General features: G+C 36.3%; 1 protein-coding gene across 2 annotated transcripts; it reads left to right on the top strand.

The window, feature by feature from the left end:
- The first annotated feature begins 4019 nt into the window (after positions 1 to 4019).
- LOC113308472 lies at positions 4020 to 7975 on the top strand. 2 transcript variants are annotated; one of them, XM_026556938.1, is made up of 5 exons: positions 4020 to 4500; positions 4607 to 4800; positions 5806 to 6127; positions 6371 to 6473; positions 7601 to 7975. In XM_026556938.1, exons 1-5 carry the CDS (start codon positions 4402 to 4404, stop codon positions 7726 to 7728), a joined length of 846 nt encoding a protein of 281 aa, XP_026412723.1. In that variant the 5' UTR covers positions 4020 to 4401; the 3' UTR covers positions 7729 to 7975. The 2 variants fall into 2 exon arrangements, with proteins under 2 accessions (XP_026412723.1, XP_026412725.1); XM_026556940.1 differs by having other exon boundaries at positions 6371 to 6469; positions 7601 to 7945.
- The last annotated feature ends 9473 nt before the right edge of the window (positions 7976 to 17448 follow it).

The raw sequence follows: 17448 nt of genomic DNA on the forward strand, positions 1-17448 counted from the left end.
CTGCAAACAAAACAGATGAACAAGAAAAAATGAAGAAACTTTTAAGTTAAAAAGATGATTTGAGAGACATGAGTAGAAAAATCAAGTCGTAGGAATATGATTTGGAGTGATTTGAGAAGAAAAATTAGTTTCTACTTATAGATATTTTTGCCAAATTTTTGAAAAAATATTTGTTGGGTAGGATGGTGGCGAAAATAAACCCGCTGAAAACAATGGATGGTTAAAATTAGGTGTGACAAGAGTATAAAGAAAAGGTCACATAAATATTAATTACCAAAAGGAAACTTAGTTTTCGCAGAGCAATTTTCGTGCGTCATGTCTAAGAGTGCATCCCAGCTATATCGACACATTAAAGCGAAGTGATTGGCCGTAGTAGTTGGATTTCGCTACAGTTAATATATAGCGAACCGAAATGCTCAAGCATAGTGTTAGAGCATTGCTCGGTCGAACTCATAAGTTTTCCTATCTTAAGCTTGTTGTAAATATTAGATAACTATATCTTGATTTCTAGTCTACTAAGTCAAGTCTCAGACTAGGTATAAAAGTTGGTAGTTGAGTATCAGACATCACCCTCGAAATTCGAAGATCGAAGAAGACATTTGGAGAACTTCATCAGCAAGGTATGTGAAGACTGAACCATTCTATTTACTCACAAGCTTTACCATTTTATTTATTCGAGACTACGTTGTATGACTTGTAGTAGATTTATTGAAAATAAGAAATTTACAGTCAAGCTTGTCTTGTTAAATATCTCGAAATAGGATTCAAGAAATGAATGTTAATTGTTCCTTTGGAAACTTAGTTCAAAACAATTTATTGTTCAAGAACTAATGTTTCAGATCATTTGAAAACTGCCCAAGCAATAATACTTATATCTATGACAAATGTGAAAAATTCAAACATCAAGAGAGATATTCAGAACTGTGAGTTTTTGGAATACATGAAGATTGGTGAACCAGTTTGCAAATCGTAAAGTTCAGAATGAGCCACTTCACCAACCTGGTTCACAAACCGTGGTGATCTGAATTTGGTGAGAAGGCTAACGGTTGGCGAAACTAGTTCACAAAACGTTGTCATCTGAGTTCACAAGTTGGTTCACGAACCGTAGCGCCCTGAATTTGTGAACTGCCTAACGGTTCACAAACCGTTTCACCAGGGATCCCAGTGAATATTTAACAGATGCTCAAAGACTTATTTTTAAAAATATGTTTAGCATTGCTATGACTCTCATAAACACCTCTAAGAAATCTATGATTACTAAATCACTTTGCATATGTGCATTTTGATTAAAGTAAATGTTTAAATGAACACAATATCGCTTGTTATTTCTAAAGGCATATTTGCCAAGAACTATCATTATACATGGTTCACATACCCTGGCCACTGTGTATATTCTTTTATGTTTTCAAGAAGACAAACTTCTCGCATGCTTACTTGAAATCATAATTAGAGTTTCATCTAAATAGAGAAAGTGTTTGCTTGAATCTCAAGTTATTTCATCTTGAACTCTAAGCAACCCTTAGTCTCGAATATCTATAAATAAAGACACATATTCAATTGGGAAATTCAATCCCTGACACTTTTTGTCCTAGTTGACTGCTAGAGCCGTCCTCTATTGACCTATGTTTCCCCTGAGAAACATAATTTGGTCTGCGACTTAAAAACTTCACTTGGGGATTCGTGAAGCCAGGTATGGCTATCTTTACCTTGATAATTCGTGTATCCTGATCTTGCTTTTCTGTTATCGAGGTTTTCGTAATCTCTTCAGGCAAGATAGATAGAAATCACAAGGTTTTCTTCGTCTCAGGCTTTGTGATTTCTCAAGATAGATATCTGAAGAGTATTTTTAATTGGCATTGGTATGTCAAGTTAGTTGTGAAAAATTATATGACAAAACACATTCTTGATTTAGTATCCTAAATTCAGTTTCGAACTAGATTGGGTTTAAGAAGTAGAATATAGAATCAAAGTTATCCTTAGCGACTGAAGATTGAAGACTCGCGAAGACATCTATGGAGAGCTTCATTAAAGGTTAGTAAAACATACTCGATTCCCTTGTTTATTCTACATCTCTATCTATTGAAACATGTACTCAGTCGAGAAGCCCAAAACTAGATGAAGAAGAAGAAGAACGGGCACCTAGCTCAGCTGGTTATCCCCGTTTCCCAAAGTTTCATGCGCTCCAAGAGGTCCCAGGTTCGAGTCCTCAATGGCGTAATATTGCAGGAATTAACATGCCCCCCCCCCCCCCCCCCTCTCGTGACTATTGAGTACTGGTATCAAGGCATGTAAGGTTCTTCCCAAGATCTCTCATTCACCGCGTCCATGAGGCTCGCTGGTAGATTAGCAAGACAACCTGTTCGATTTATGTAGTAGTATGTCGTTGGAGCTTATCTTATTAGGCTTCCAACTAGTTAATGTAGTATTCTTTATCCAATATTTTGATTTAGAACTAGATTTTTTCAATTGATTAGATAATAAATGGAAGGGTATTTTGAGCATTTTATATTCCCTTGGACGCACCTGAAAATTACAGTATAAGTTCGTTAAAGTAATACTCGATAATATAATATTCTCGCTAAAATAATAAAATTTCCTGGTCCCGACTTGGGCCCTTAGTGCTAAAATAATAAATTCGATAAAATCATAAAATAATACATTTCAAAAATATCCCTTAATGATTATTAGGTCCCAAATAATATATAAAATAATAATGTTACTAGAAAAATATAAAATTAATTTCATACATATTAAAAACTTTCCAAAAATATTATTTAATATTGATTTCTTTTTCTTTAAAACTCAAATCAAGTTGTAGTTCATCCCCAATAATTCGTAATGCAATCAAAGTACCTGGGGCCCCGTTGTTATACTGCAACAAGAAGTAATTTTGAAGTGTCATTAGTACTTGGAGTGCCTGTATTTATATTGCAATTAGTCAATAATATAATATTTTTACAAAATTAGTCAATATTTTACTTAACCTGCAAGTATTATTCAACCTCCAAGCTAGGAATTACTTTTTTAAACAATTATATATTATTTAATTATAAAATAATAATTTATTATATTATCGATAATATAATATTTCTTTAAAATAATAATTTTAGTAATCCTGAAAAGTTTCTCTCTCTAAAAAAATAAAAACAACTATATAACTTCTTTCTTCTTCTTGCTCAGATCTAGTCCTTTTGGGCTAGATCTGAGCAAGGATTCTTGTAGTTTTCATGAATAAAAGTAGTCTAATTTATAGTTTTAGGTTTTGTTTTTGTTGTTTTTTGTGTCTGTGGATACATTTCTTCGCAATTTGGGCGACATTTTCTTCGTCGTTGGGACGATTTTCTCTTCGCTTTAACATCGATTCTATCAAATCTCCATGGTGTTTCTTGGCTTGCTATTCTCGACCCATCAAGAACATCAATGATTCTGCTCGGATTCGCTTTGGATTCATCTTCAACAAGAGGGATTTAGGGCATCCGGATTCGATTGAATCTACAAGATTTTGGGCAAATTACTCCTTTTTATTTGGAGCATCTCTTATTGAAGAAGATAATTATCTTAAATGGTCGGAGTTGATTCCGGTTCACACCATCATTCGTCAATATTGCTGGTACAAAAATTGGATATCATTGTGGTTCATGGCTCCTTCTCTTCGCTATGTATTTGCAATTGGTGTCGCCATTTGTATTTGGGTTTTGATTGTCTTGTATTTTGGTGTTTTTGATAATCTTGTAAGCAATCTTGTAATCACCATTTTGGTTTGAATGAATTGAAATGTGATTTCCAAAAATAAAATAAATAATAATAATAATTTTTCTTGGTCCCAAACCTATTATTTTATAGAAGTTATATTGTATGAAGAAGCCCCTCTATTGATTTGAAAAGCCCCTGGATAAAGATTACCAGAAACTCGTGCCGTGGTGGCACGACTCAAATGAGAATGCTGGTAGCCAGACCGACAGATGGTGCACATTAAAAAAACTGAAAACTCGTGAAAATGTACGAATAACAGTTGCAACCAAAACCTTTCACGTTTTCAGTCTTCCCGTCATTCTTGTTGTTGTTGATGATTGAGGAGGGGCTTGGACTTTGAACTGTGTGATATGAAAAACAGAAAAAGAAAGAAAAATAATTAATATATTTTCAGACAACCTTTCTAGATTTGAATTACGGTTCCGAAACAAGAAGAACAAGTTCTGAAAACACCTACAAAAATAGAAAATTAAGGAAAGAAAATTAAACGCTTTTTTTCGCTCTCACACTCTGTCTTTCTTTCTTTCTCTCTTCTCTTTGTCAAAAAAAAAGAAACTGGGGACCTGGTGTGTGGTTGATGAAATCTCTCATTTCATGTTCAATGTAGTCTAGGTTTTCCATCTAGGGCATCGAAATTTATATCAATTCATGATGCTCTGTTGTCCATTACTACGAAATCGGATTCAAACATGGCTGCGGGATTACGATCAGCTTCAATCGTCTGCTGTAATACTCATATACATTCAAGTATGATTTCTTTCTTTCTTTTTTCCCTTCTTCATATGTCAATTAGGGCTTAGATTTTGGTTTTAGGGTTTGTTTCAATTAATTTTATTATTAATTTTGTTTACAGATCGGTTGTGCTTTGGTTGGATCTCTTGGGGCATTGTTTAACGGTGTATTGCTTATTAATTTGGCTATAGCGTTATTTGCACTTGTTGCGATTGAGAGTAGTAGTCAGAGGCTTGGTCGTACTTATGCTGTTCTTCTTTTCTGTGCAATAATTGTGGATATCTCCTGGTTCATTCTTTTCTCTCATCAAATTTGGTAAGTATATTTGAAATTTGTTATTCGTTTCACCTTTTTGTTTTCCATTTTATCTTATTATTATAATGACATCGTGTGTGATTGTGGAGTTTCTTTATTAGACCCGATGAGAGATATGGGAAACACAGATTCTTGTCAAGGAGATCTTGATGGAATGTTATAGGATATGTTAGCTTGAAGTTTAGAACGAAAATGACAAAGCAAAAATTCCCATAGCCAAGTTATTGGGTTAAAAAGAAGCTATTTGAATTGCTTGAGTCTTGTTGTTATTGGTTTTCACTAGCAATACTACTGATATTCAAGCAAGAGTCGTTTCTTTGCTCTTGCTATGATGATGATGTTGGTCTGCTAACAAATAACAGCTTGATGGACAATAACTGTGATATATGATGTGCTTGATAGAGTCTCTACTTTATTTATTCGAATTATGTACTGTGTCGATAGTTGACATAAACATGGTCTAGTATCTAGAGTGAGAAAGAAAAAGAACTAAAGGCCAAGAAAGTTATGTTTGATACACCAAGCTAGACATTCTTGGTTTGGTTCTCATAATTCCCCCATACTACTGGATTGGTCTCTACTTGGCCGACGAAAGAATTTCTTAGATTTTGCACCCACATTGAGTAGAGGTAAGAATGTCTGTATGGTGGATTCGACAGCTTAAGAGACGGCGTATTAGATGCCCATGTGTGGTTACAATGCTAACTAGTTAGAATAATTCTAGTTCTCTGCGGGAAGAATTTGTAGATTTTGTTGGAGCACATGCCCTGCTAGGTTTAGTTATCTAGATTGAATGTTGCTGGCTGTGTCCTGTAATTTGTTGGAGCATCTATATCTTCTGACGGCATTTCCTAAAAATATGTTAAATCTATGAAAGCGGCATTTTGAGATCACTGATTTTTGTTTTTCTACTAGACACTATAGACAAACTGCTTTCCGCTTGTTACTCACCTAATCCATTTACATGTCTTATTCTAAAATACACACTCATATTTGTTTGATCAGGAACATTTCTTCTGAGAAGTACAGTCCGTATCTTATATTTTCCTTAAGGCTTGCTTTCTTGATGCAAATTCTTGGCTCTTCAATAAGATTGGCATCTTCATTATTATGGATTCAGATATATAGGTTGGGGGTTTCTTATGTGGATACGACGGCCTCTCGAGATGCAGATTTTGATATAAGAGAGAGTTTCTTGAATCCTATAGCTCCTGGAGTAGTGAGTCAGAACTCTGATTCTGAAATTATAGGAGGTTCCATCTATGACCCGACATACTATTCATCCCTTTTTGGAGATACATCTCAAGATGATGGTTTCGAATATGGGGTAAGGTTTTCCTGCACCCTAATTTTTTTTTTATTTTTAATTGCCAATTCTTTTTTATCTATAATAACAGCGTCACTGACAAAAATCTATTGATATACCCGGTGGCACATTTGCACTGTGCACGGTAATATTATATCTAATTGTCGATTCTTCAGATGTAGCAGTCTTCTTGAATTGAGAGAATATATATTTGTCTTCAGTGGATTGATATCGTAAGTGGATATGTTTGTGTCATATTTGCAGGGAAACTCACATGCTGCTGTCAATGTTAGTGGGTCTACCCCTAATGCTGAAACGCCCCAGCTGAAGTCCTGCTTTAGCAGATCTTTTCAAGTAGCCAATGTAGGTAACATGCTATTATCATTCGACACTTTTTTTTTTTTTTTTTCTGTTGTTCATTGTGATGTTTACAACCAATACTGAAAATTATTATTTCTCAATATCCCAGTACAAAATAGTGTTTCACAGACGAGTTATCTGCTTGCTTTAACTAAAGTCAATGCAACTGCTAAGAATATCAACAAAAAAAGAAAAAGTGTTATATGATAGTTTTACTTTATAGCAAGTGTGTAGCTTTTCATAAATTAGTCAACTCTAGAGTTTTAAGCAATTTAAACCAATGATTGTCAACTGTCATAGGCATAATCCCAACAGAGTTTACGGCTTTAGGCTATACAAAACAAATACTAGTCACTATGTAACTCTTGATCTCTATACTTTCTCGATGCCTATCATTCTACTTGAAAACTGCAGCGGAGAGTTTTATCACTTGTTAAATTCTTTCTGCTTTATGTTCAGTCTTTTGTGTTACTTCCTAAAATTTTAAAACGAAGTCCTCTAATTTGTTAAAATCTTTTGCTTCGCAAAGTAGACCGTTCCAAAGCTTTGCCGGTTCTTAGAATCTTGAGACCACGTGACATCAAGAATTTTCTCTTATCCTTCCTCTAGGTCTTTTTTGTTGTTATTGTGGTCGTTGTAACCTAGCTTGCTTGGCAATTACAACGAATTGCAGAACTTCGCTTTGCATATTGTAGGCAGGTTAAGAAATTCCAACTTGTTCAGGGACCATGGTTTCTTTGTGCTATTTATGAGCCACTTTCTCCGATGCATCCAAGATACCATTTTTAGAAAAATTCTTGTTCTTACACCTCTCCATAGTTATGTTTTAGACAATGTACCTAGATTCCTTTAGCAAAGGATTCCTCTTTCTTGTTTGGGTATTTTGCATATAATTCCGTAGTCCATCCATATTTTAAGTCAATCTACTTTGTTTTGTGGCTGATGATTGAAGTATGAAGACTCCTTATCTATTTTATCCTGTGGTTGGCGATGGAAAAAGGAAGACTTCACTTATTACAAAACTAGTTATGAGATATTAAATTTTAGGTGTTCAAGCTTTATCGTTGTTAGTTATGATGCATGTGTTTTCATCGGTAATGCTTAAAGGAAATGAAAACTTTCTGACTGATGCAGGAGTGCTGAGAAAAATAAGAAAAGAGAAGGCAATGATCTCCACCGGATCTTCAGTTTGTGTGGTGATTGTGCGTCTGACATCCACTGCAAAATCTTCACTCGCTTTTCTCAATTATTCTGAGATTTAAATTGGGGGTGTCAGGCCAAGTTAGGCCAGACCAAGGTAGTAATGTACAGAAGCGGGGTTTGTACAGTTAGCCAAATTTTAGCCATTCTTTTTCCACAATCATATGGGGTATTCATACCATTTGCAAATGGGCAAGAGAAACTGTTGCCAACATTAGTCCTGTTTTGTATTAAAAAATCAATTATCCTAAAAATGATCATTCTTTTTTGTACTCCTGATGATGGTAGTTGTCACATGCCCATTTAACATTTAACGGCCTAAGATTTTCCGGCAATACTCTATGATTCAGTGAGTCAATTTCACCCAGCCTTGCACATTTGCATCAAAGTATGCATCTGTCTTCATAAGCATGCCAATGATGCGAGACAAGCTGGAACAGTTATGAAATGAGTTTATAACCTTATTAGACTGTCCACATCCGTTTGGGACAAGTGCAATATTAATAGGCTGGACAACACAAAAGTTAGCAGTTGAAAAACATTGTAGGCGGTTATGGAAATTACCCCTGGACACTTGGCCGTCCAAGGCTTGCACGGTTTTTGGCTATGTAATTCTTTATGCCCCGTAAGCATAAGAGGTTTTCCGTGCATCAACCCATTTGACAATCTCACAAAATCATCAACACAATGAACATAAAGATATAACATAGTAAACTCATTTTATTGTATTAAGGAAGATAAACAAAACTTGTACATCACATGGACTACAATTGCCTCACCATTGAGGACTTAACTCTTGGCCTAGCCTTTGCTAGCCTTTCATCCCCTACTGATTTACAATGCCTCTCACAAGTTACATAGCCAAAAACCGTGCATAATTGAATGCACAAGCCTTGGACAGCCAAGTGTCCAAGGGGTAGTTTCCATAACCGCCTACAATGTTTTTCAACTGCTAACTTTTGTGTTGTCCAACCAATTAATATTGCACTTGTCCCAAACGGATGTGGACAGTCTAATAAGGTTATAAACTCATTTCATAACCATTCCAGCTTGTCTCGCATCATTGGCATGCTCGAAAAACCAATAGCCTTGTAACAGTCACTTGAGCTATAATGCACAACTGTTGCACTTTACTGAACTTGGCCATAATCCAATACACGTTCAACATAGCACTGCAATTGTCTTGGCTTAAGCCAATACACAACTAACTTGGCGCTATCCATCTCGGCCATCTCTGTAGCTCATTTTAGTTACTCATGTGTCATATGTTTCACTTGGCCAACTTGCTTGACAATAATGATGCGCACTCTCGTATTACTAGCTTGCTTGCATTGTCCAAGATTTGGCCAGCCTTGGACTAATGCATAGGCCAACTCTTGGCCTATTCCACACTCTTGCATCATCCTTGAGTTTGGGCCAACTCAATTCTATGGATATGCATCAATACCAACATCGCATGTTGCATTTGTCAACTTACCCTTGTCTTACCTTTCCCCCAATGAAGCTTCATTGTGTCTGCCAACAAGCTTCATTGCTTGGCCAATGAATTTTCAGTATGACGCCACCTTGGCGCTTTACTGGCCCTGCAGGGTCTCGCTATCTTAGCGCTTAACAGTTTATGCAGTGTGGTACCATCTTGACTGATCACTGACTTGGCGGTTATGCTGTAACGTGCAACCTTTGCGCTTCACTAGCCATGCCTGTTATAGACCTCCCTCACCTAATTTGTTCAACGTCATCGTTGAACACAACCAAGCATCAACTCTATTTTGTCTTAACTTCGCTGCATGCACTCTCAGAACCATTTCCAAAACCTAGCAATCTTTGCCGAGTATGTGGAAATGCGACAGCATATTGGCAGCGACGACATGGAGTAACACAACAAGAATGTAGAAGTAAGCCCATCGTGTAAATGAGTTAAGATTGACTCATAGCTTGGAAGAACATGTTGTTTTTCCATTACATTAAAGCATAGCATTTTGAAAGAACATGTTGTTCTTCCAAGCTATGAGTCAATCTTAACTCATTTACTTGATGGGCTTACTTCTACATTCTTGCTGTGTTACCCCATGCCGTCGCTGCCAATATGCTGTCGCATTTCCACCTAACTCTCAACAACAAACTCGTTTATGCCACCAACTTTATTTTCTTCTTTCACTTTCAGCGTCTTCTATTGCATATTTTGGATTAATATGCTATGTAACATCTTCTGAAAACACCGGGGGTACCAAAATACACCACCAATTTTTTCGTAGGCAATACTCAACACAACTCTGAGAGTTAAAACTTAATCAAGGAAAGTGTCTAGTGTTATATCCCTACCTCTCTTGCGATTAGAACGTTTACAGAATTGAATCCGTGAACCTCATCACAAAGAGAGTTCTTGGAAGGTACCAAAGACCAATGTCCAAGGATCAATCAAGTCGTGTCCAACAAACTAGGTTGGACGTATCTACTCTGATTGATCAACGCACAACTTGTGATATTTCAATTATAAATATAAACAATATAATGCGGAAAAATAAATAACACAGACACCGAAAATTTTGTTAATGAGAAAACCGCAAATGCAGAAAACCCCCGGGACCTAGTCCAGATTGAACGCCAAACTGTATTAATCCGCTACAGACACTAGCCTACTACTAATTAACTTCGGTCTGGAATGTAGTTGAGACCGAACTCAGTCTTCCACTGATTCAAGTACAGTCGCACTCCTTACGCCTCATGAATCCCACCAGGGCTCTAACCAATTGATTCCCTATGATGACGTCACGCCAATTAATAGTTGCTTCAACTCAATTGAATACTTTAAACCAAATCTACCTCCCGTAGATTAAACATATATAATTGATTTCCTGATTTACGATCGAAATGGATGATCAGATAAAACGTAGGATCAAGGTGATGAAAATCGATAGCAATTTTACAGAAGTCTATCTATCCTCAAAATCCGTACTTATGCAACCCGAAGTGCAGCCTAAATTATTATTCACCTCACAAGTATAAAACTTACGGAATCACAAAGTTGAGGCGAATAAAACTTTGTGATTACTATTTATCTTATTCAAGTGATAAATCAACAATCGAAAAATATCAGGATACTCAAGTTAACAAGATAAAATATAATTGTACCTAGATTCACGTATCCCAATCAAGTATTCTATATTCGCTAAATCCTAAAAGGGTTTTTGGAGAGGACGACTCTAGATACAACTAGGACACACCAAAAAGTAGTGTCAGGATTCAAAGATCCCAGTCGCCAAGAGTTCCCCTTATATAGACTTCAAAGCATAAGTTGCTTTAGGTTTAAGTTAAGATAGATCTGGAATCAAGCAAACAATATTCACCGTTAGATGAAAACTTTGAATCTTATTCACATAATCAAGATATACACTCTGGTTAGGTAAACCGTAACCGAACTGTGTACAAAGACTATGTTCAACATGGTTAACCAAAACTAGCTGGTTTGAACTTAAAAGCTTAACACTCGTTTTCATGAAGACAAAGACATTAATCTTGAGTCACAATCATGTGATCAAATAAGTCTAATGTTTATAAATAATTGACCAAATGCAAATCATCTCATAAAAATAATTTAATTGCATTTGAACACAATCGACATAGTTCGTAAACGCACAAAGTATAAATACATGAGTCGTTCCTGAATCGGTTGAGTCATGGTACGCGGACCGGTTTGCAAACTTATGAGCAAAGCCGAGTCCCGGAGTTGACAGAACTTTTTCAGTTTACGTACTGGTTTGCAAACTTAGGTGCAAAACTGAGTTCCGGAGTTGACAGAATTTTTTCAGTTCGCGAACCGGTTTGGAAACCTTAAGACTTTACCGGTTCCGGAGTTCACGGAACCTTTTCAGTTTGCGTACCGGTTTGGGTACTAAGCTGGTTCAGGAACATTGCACTGTATTGGATCGCATACCGGTTTGGATACTTAAACCTGGTTCCCTTACCACAGTTCCAAAATGGTTTGCATACAAATATGCATACCTATCCGGATCACGAAACAAACAGATTTTCCCATGATGTGCATACGAATACGCGTATTACACAAATTTGTAAGTCGATATGTTGCTACTCCGCTACGTGTACGAGTACATGTAATACAACTTCAGACATGTAACAGTTTACTCAGTTTGTAATACTGATAACACTGTCTTGTATTCCGAATATAGTAGTTCTATATTTCTCTAACTCAATTCGAAACATTCCCGAATAACATCAATGACACAATGATTTCAAGCTATTTTCGAATGATAAACTTGAATCATGATTTTGGTTCCGAACAATGAATTTTTCTCCACCGAAATTGATCAAGTATGAACAAATGTTCATTAAGCTTAGTAATTATATTTCGAGAAATTCGTAAACTAAATAATTACTTGTCGACTCGAAATTCTTGTCTATGCAAGCTAGTCTAATTATTTATGCGACAAACGTCTCAAGCATAGAAAAGTGAATTTAACTTGAGAAATAAGTGGTTCAGTCTTCACTTACCTTTTGTTGATGAAGTTCTCCAAAATCTTCGGTTGATCTTCGCCTTCAAACGGTAGAACACAAATGATAACTGGTTCGTTTCTCAACTACCTCTATCCTAGACCTAGATTTAACTAATTGTATACTAGAAATCAAGATATAGTTTTGACAACTAAATTTGACAACAAGCTTGAGATAGAAACACTTGTGAGTTCGACCGAGCAATTCTCTAACATCTTCCATGTGAACTAGCTTTACTTTGAAAGAAAGAGAAAAAAACTCTCATCTCAAATACCCGCATTCATAAATGCCTTACATAGAGAGACAATTCCCAACACCAAGGTCCACACGACCAAAACTAAAAGTATACTCAAACTTGAGCAAATACTTGCACCACCTGATTGTAAACTTGTAAGACCTAAAAAATCTTTCAATACCGACTTCATCTTCGCTTTTAAGCAACAAACAAGGAAGCGAGACATCACCTATTGTCTCCAATGTTGCAATTCACTTTGCCACATGCATTCTTCCAACTATCAACTTTCTTATGCCACTCCCATAACGAAGCACAATATAATTGACACTTAGTTGAATACTCCTTTAAACTGAGGGTATCATGTTGCTTTATATTTCATGAAGATTTATTCAAGAATGAACTCATACCATTCTTATGCATCACCACTACTTTGTCCTTCTTTCTCCATGCAACTATTATTCGACGTAACTTGCATTTCCTGACACATCATGCATCCTGGCCATGCCCAAATCCTATTTGGCGCATGCAAAAGTTGCATTTCCTGGGACAAATTTGTGCACCTTTTCACAACTGGAATGGACTTAACTTGATTTTTCTCAGCATCACCATAGAGCTCAGCAAAGTCATATTACTCAATGACTTTTGTGGACAAATTCCCTAACTTGGACAGTTGCAAACAAGGCCAGCAATCCTTATAAATGAGGCTCCCTTTGCATACGTTATATGAAGTAAGATTACCGTGTTCTTCTTCAAACTTGGAACTCATTTTTCTGTTCATGCACATCTGGTTTCTCTTGTCTTTCCCCTTCTCCGAAATCAGCGTTAGTAGCAATTAACGATTGCTGATTTGCAGTCGACAAGAACATCTGCTTGTGGTTATGATCGAATGCAGGTATTTGGACACCCTTTTCCAAGCATATCGATCCCACTTTCATAACCAAGTGAAAGCACACTCCTTGTGTATCAGTTTTTCCCTAACTTACGTTTTTTTTTCTTCTTCAGCCTTTCCATAAGCTTTATGCTAGATAAGAATTATTCATCTAATTCTTCTTTCATGGCATCACATTGCGATAAAAATGCTGGTTCACAACCAGGCTTCGCATTACCACCAAGGTATATGCATCGAGAGAGATAATTTTAATCTTAATCAAACTGGCTACAATAAGACACCTCCACTTCTATCGCATAGACAAGTTCTCATCTTCTTTGCCACTGCAAATGCCAACATCATCTTTGAGTTCAGGAATTTTCGCAAAATTCCCATTACAACTTGTAATGTACACGGTACTGATAACACTACGAAGAGATTCACTCCAAATGCATAATCTTATCATACTTGAGAGAAACATGAACTTTAACACCTGACTTGCACCATAGAAGTCAGCATACTCTTTAGTTTTGTCATGCAATCACTTGAAAACTCGGTTAAAAAAGCGGGGGTCTAACAACCACACCCAATATTTCGTTTAGGCAATCTGTATGGATTAACTCCAATATAATTCCAAGATAATCAACTAGACATATAGACTCAATCAAGGAAAATATATCCAAGAGTTATATCTCAATTTCTCAAATCAATCTGCAATCGAACAGATAGAAATCTATGAGCCGGATCAATATGAAAAATAACTTGGATGTTACCAAAGACCAATATCCAAGCGTCAAACAATTTCAATCAACAACCAAAGGTTGGATTTACCAATTGATTGAACTACACACAACCTGTTATATTTCAATTATATATAAAATATACTGCGGAAAAGAAATAACACAGACACCAGAAGTTTTGTTAATGAGGAAACCGCAAATGCAGAAAAACCCGGGACCTAGTCCAGTTTTGAACACCACGCTGTATTAAGTCGCTACAGACTCTAGTCTACTACAAGTTAACTTCGGACGGGAATGTAGTTGGGCCCTAACCAATCTCACACTGATTAAGGTACAATCGCGTTCCTTATGCCTCTGAATCCCAGCAGGACTGTACGCACTTGATTCCCTTAGCTGATCTCACCCACAACTAAGAGTTGCTACCACCCAAAGTCGAAGACTTGATAAACAAATATGTCTCCTACAGAAAATTATATTTTAATAGAGAAATATGTCTCCCACATAAATACCTACGAAGTTTTGTTTCGTATTTTGATAAATCAAGGTTAACAGGAACCAATTGATAACTCGGTCTTATATTCCCGAAGAACATCCTAGAAATATTAATCACCTCACAATAACTTAACTATATGGTGGTAGAACAAGTTATTGTGGAATCACAAAGAATGAGACGAAGAGCTTTGTGACTACTTTTTATATTTTACCTATCGGAGATAAATCTCTAGCAAATCTTAGAGAAGATAGTGCTCAATACGATAGAACAAAGTAAGATCAGAACACGCAACTACATAGAAAATAGTTGGGTCTGGCTTCAGAATCCCAATGAAGTCTTTAAGTCGTTAACCTATAATGGTTTAGGAAAAGCCTAGGTTAAAGGAGAATCGACTCTAGTCGTAACTAGTATCACACAGGAGGTGTGGGGATTAGGTTTCCCAGTTGATATAGTTCTCCCTTATATAGCCTTCAAATCAGGGTTTGATAACTTTAGAACAAAGCAATCAATATTCACCGTTAGACGAAACCTGATTTGAGATTCAAGATAATATCTTTCCACCGTTAGATGGTCTTTAGCTTATTACACACAAATGAAATATACCTTCATTTAGATATGGGCAACCGTACCTAAACGTGTATATTGAGTTGGCTCAATAGCAGTCAACCAAAGTTAGCCATATGAACATTTTTCTCTTAACCTTGTTCATCTTAACACTTCTAGATCAATTGATAATCAAATGAATCTAATTGTTTTTTTCTTAAAGAGTTGTTCAATTGTTTATATTCTCATAGAAGTATACAAGTTGAAGCAAAATCGGATTGATTCAAAAGAATCAGTTCATGAACATTTTAGCCACGGTTTGCAAAGATTGCATTCCTTAATTTATATATGTATTTGTTCATGAGTATGAAATCATAACCGATTTTAGAACTTGAACCACTTAAGTTCGCAAACGGGTACGCAAACTTAAGTTCCGGACATTGGTCACAAGCCGATAGTTTGCAAACGGGTACGCAAACTTGCTTCTCGTACTTTAACAGTTAAATCAGTTTGCGAACAGGTATGCAAACTTAAGTACCCTGACTTAAACAGTTGAATAAGTTTGCGAACAGGTATGCAAACTTTCGGTCCTGAATTCCGTCAAAACAGTTCGTACACTAAGTACACAAACTGTAACGTATCCAGACATGGGCTTTAGCTCTTAACCCCCATTTCAATCATTGAAACATTCTTAGTAGACGACGATAGCTGTCTCACACAAACTGTTAGCTTATAAGAAATTTTCAAGTGATCGAATGATCAATACGAAACATTCCGAGCCTACATCAAATGACTGTTCGCACAAATCATGTAAGATGTTACCTACTGATTTTCACATGGTCGTCTTTTGAATTTTGTCAAGAATAATGACGAACGTGGTTAAATAAAAAAGCTTTCCAACACACATACTTCGAGAAAGATATAAGCGAGTTAAACTCAGCTCGAAATATCAAATGTGTATAATATAAAGTCTATATATCTATACGACTTTGTCTCAATAGAAGATAAAATAGAATAGACTTCTGAGTGATAGATGAGTTCAAGTATCCACATACCTTTTATTGATGAAGTCCACAAGCTCCCCTTAGTAGTTCTTCGTCTTCAATCGATGAACGCCGTGAATTTTAAAGATCAACTACACATTCTATCCTAATCCGAGACATAACTATAAGTAGACTAGAAATCAAGACTTATAGTGTTGAAAACTAAACTTGAAAAACAAGATTGAGATAACAACGCTTGCGAGTTCGACCGAGCAGTGCTCTAACACCGGTTTTCAATGATTCTCGCATGTTCTTCTAACACTTTGGGAAGGAATTCAGACACCTTTGTCTTGAACTTTCATGGCATGTTGCTACCTCAAGCTTAAAAGTTCATTCCAATTGATATTTCCATACAAGATCAACTTCTTCTAGTCTCAATACTAACGAAATTCAAACAATTCATTACTGAATTTGACAAAAAAATGACACCAACTTGAGTAAAAGAGAGAAAAATCAAGAACTGTGTCCCCAAACACAACTCTGATACCAGCTGGCACATGCCCATTTAACGGCCTAAAATTTTCCATAGGACATGACTGGAACTACTCTATGGTTTAGTGAATTCACTTTACCCACAAGTACTCATACATGCACACTTGCATCAAAGTATGCATCTGCCGACACTCTTAAGACAACACGCAACAGAAGCCTTTCTTCTTTCTCGCTAACTCTTTATTCCCCCATAATCATAATAGGTTTTCTATGCATCAACCCATTTGAAAATATCACAATATCAACATACAATGAACACAAATATATAACACAATAAACCCAGTTTATTGCATTAAGGTGATCAACAAAACTTGTTCATCACATGGACTACAATTTCCTCACCATTGAGGATTTAACTCTCTCAAGGCCTAGCCTTTCTAGCATTTCATACCTGCTGATTTACAATGCCTCTCACACTATATATACATCAATTACATAGCCAAAACCGTGCATAACTGAATGCACAAGCCTTGGACAACCAAGTGTCCAAGGGGTAGTTTCCATAACCGCCTACAATGCTTTTCAACTGTTAACTTTTGTGTTTTCCAGCCAATTGTTGTTGCACTTGTACCAAACGGTTGTGGAAACTCTAATAAGGTTATAAACTCATTTCATAATGGTTCCATCTTGTCTCGCATCATTGACATGCTCACAAAGCCAATGGCCAACTTGTAACCGTCACTTGAGATATAACGCGCAACTGTTGCGCTTTACTGAACTCGGGCTTAATCCAATACACGGCCAATGTAGCACTGCATTTGTCTTGTCCTAAGTCAATGCACATCTAACTTGACGTTAATCATTTCGGAAATATCCTTAGCTCATTTTAGTTACTCATCTGTCATATGCTTCACTTGGC

This window comes from Papaver somniferum, chromosome 9, assembly GCF_003573695.1.
Source record: "Papaver somniferum cultivar HN1 chromosome 9, ASM357369v1, whole genome shotgun sequence".
In the NCBI taxonomy this organism is placed as follows: Eukaryota; Viridiplantae; Streptophyta; class Magnoliopsida; order Ranunculales; family Papaveraceae; genus Papaver; species Papaver somniferum.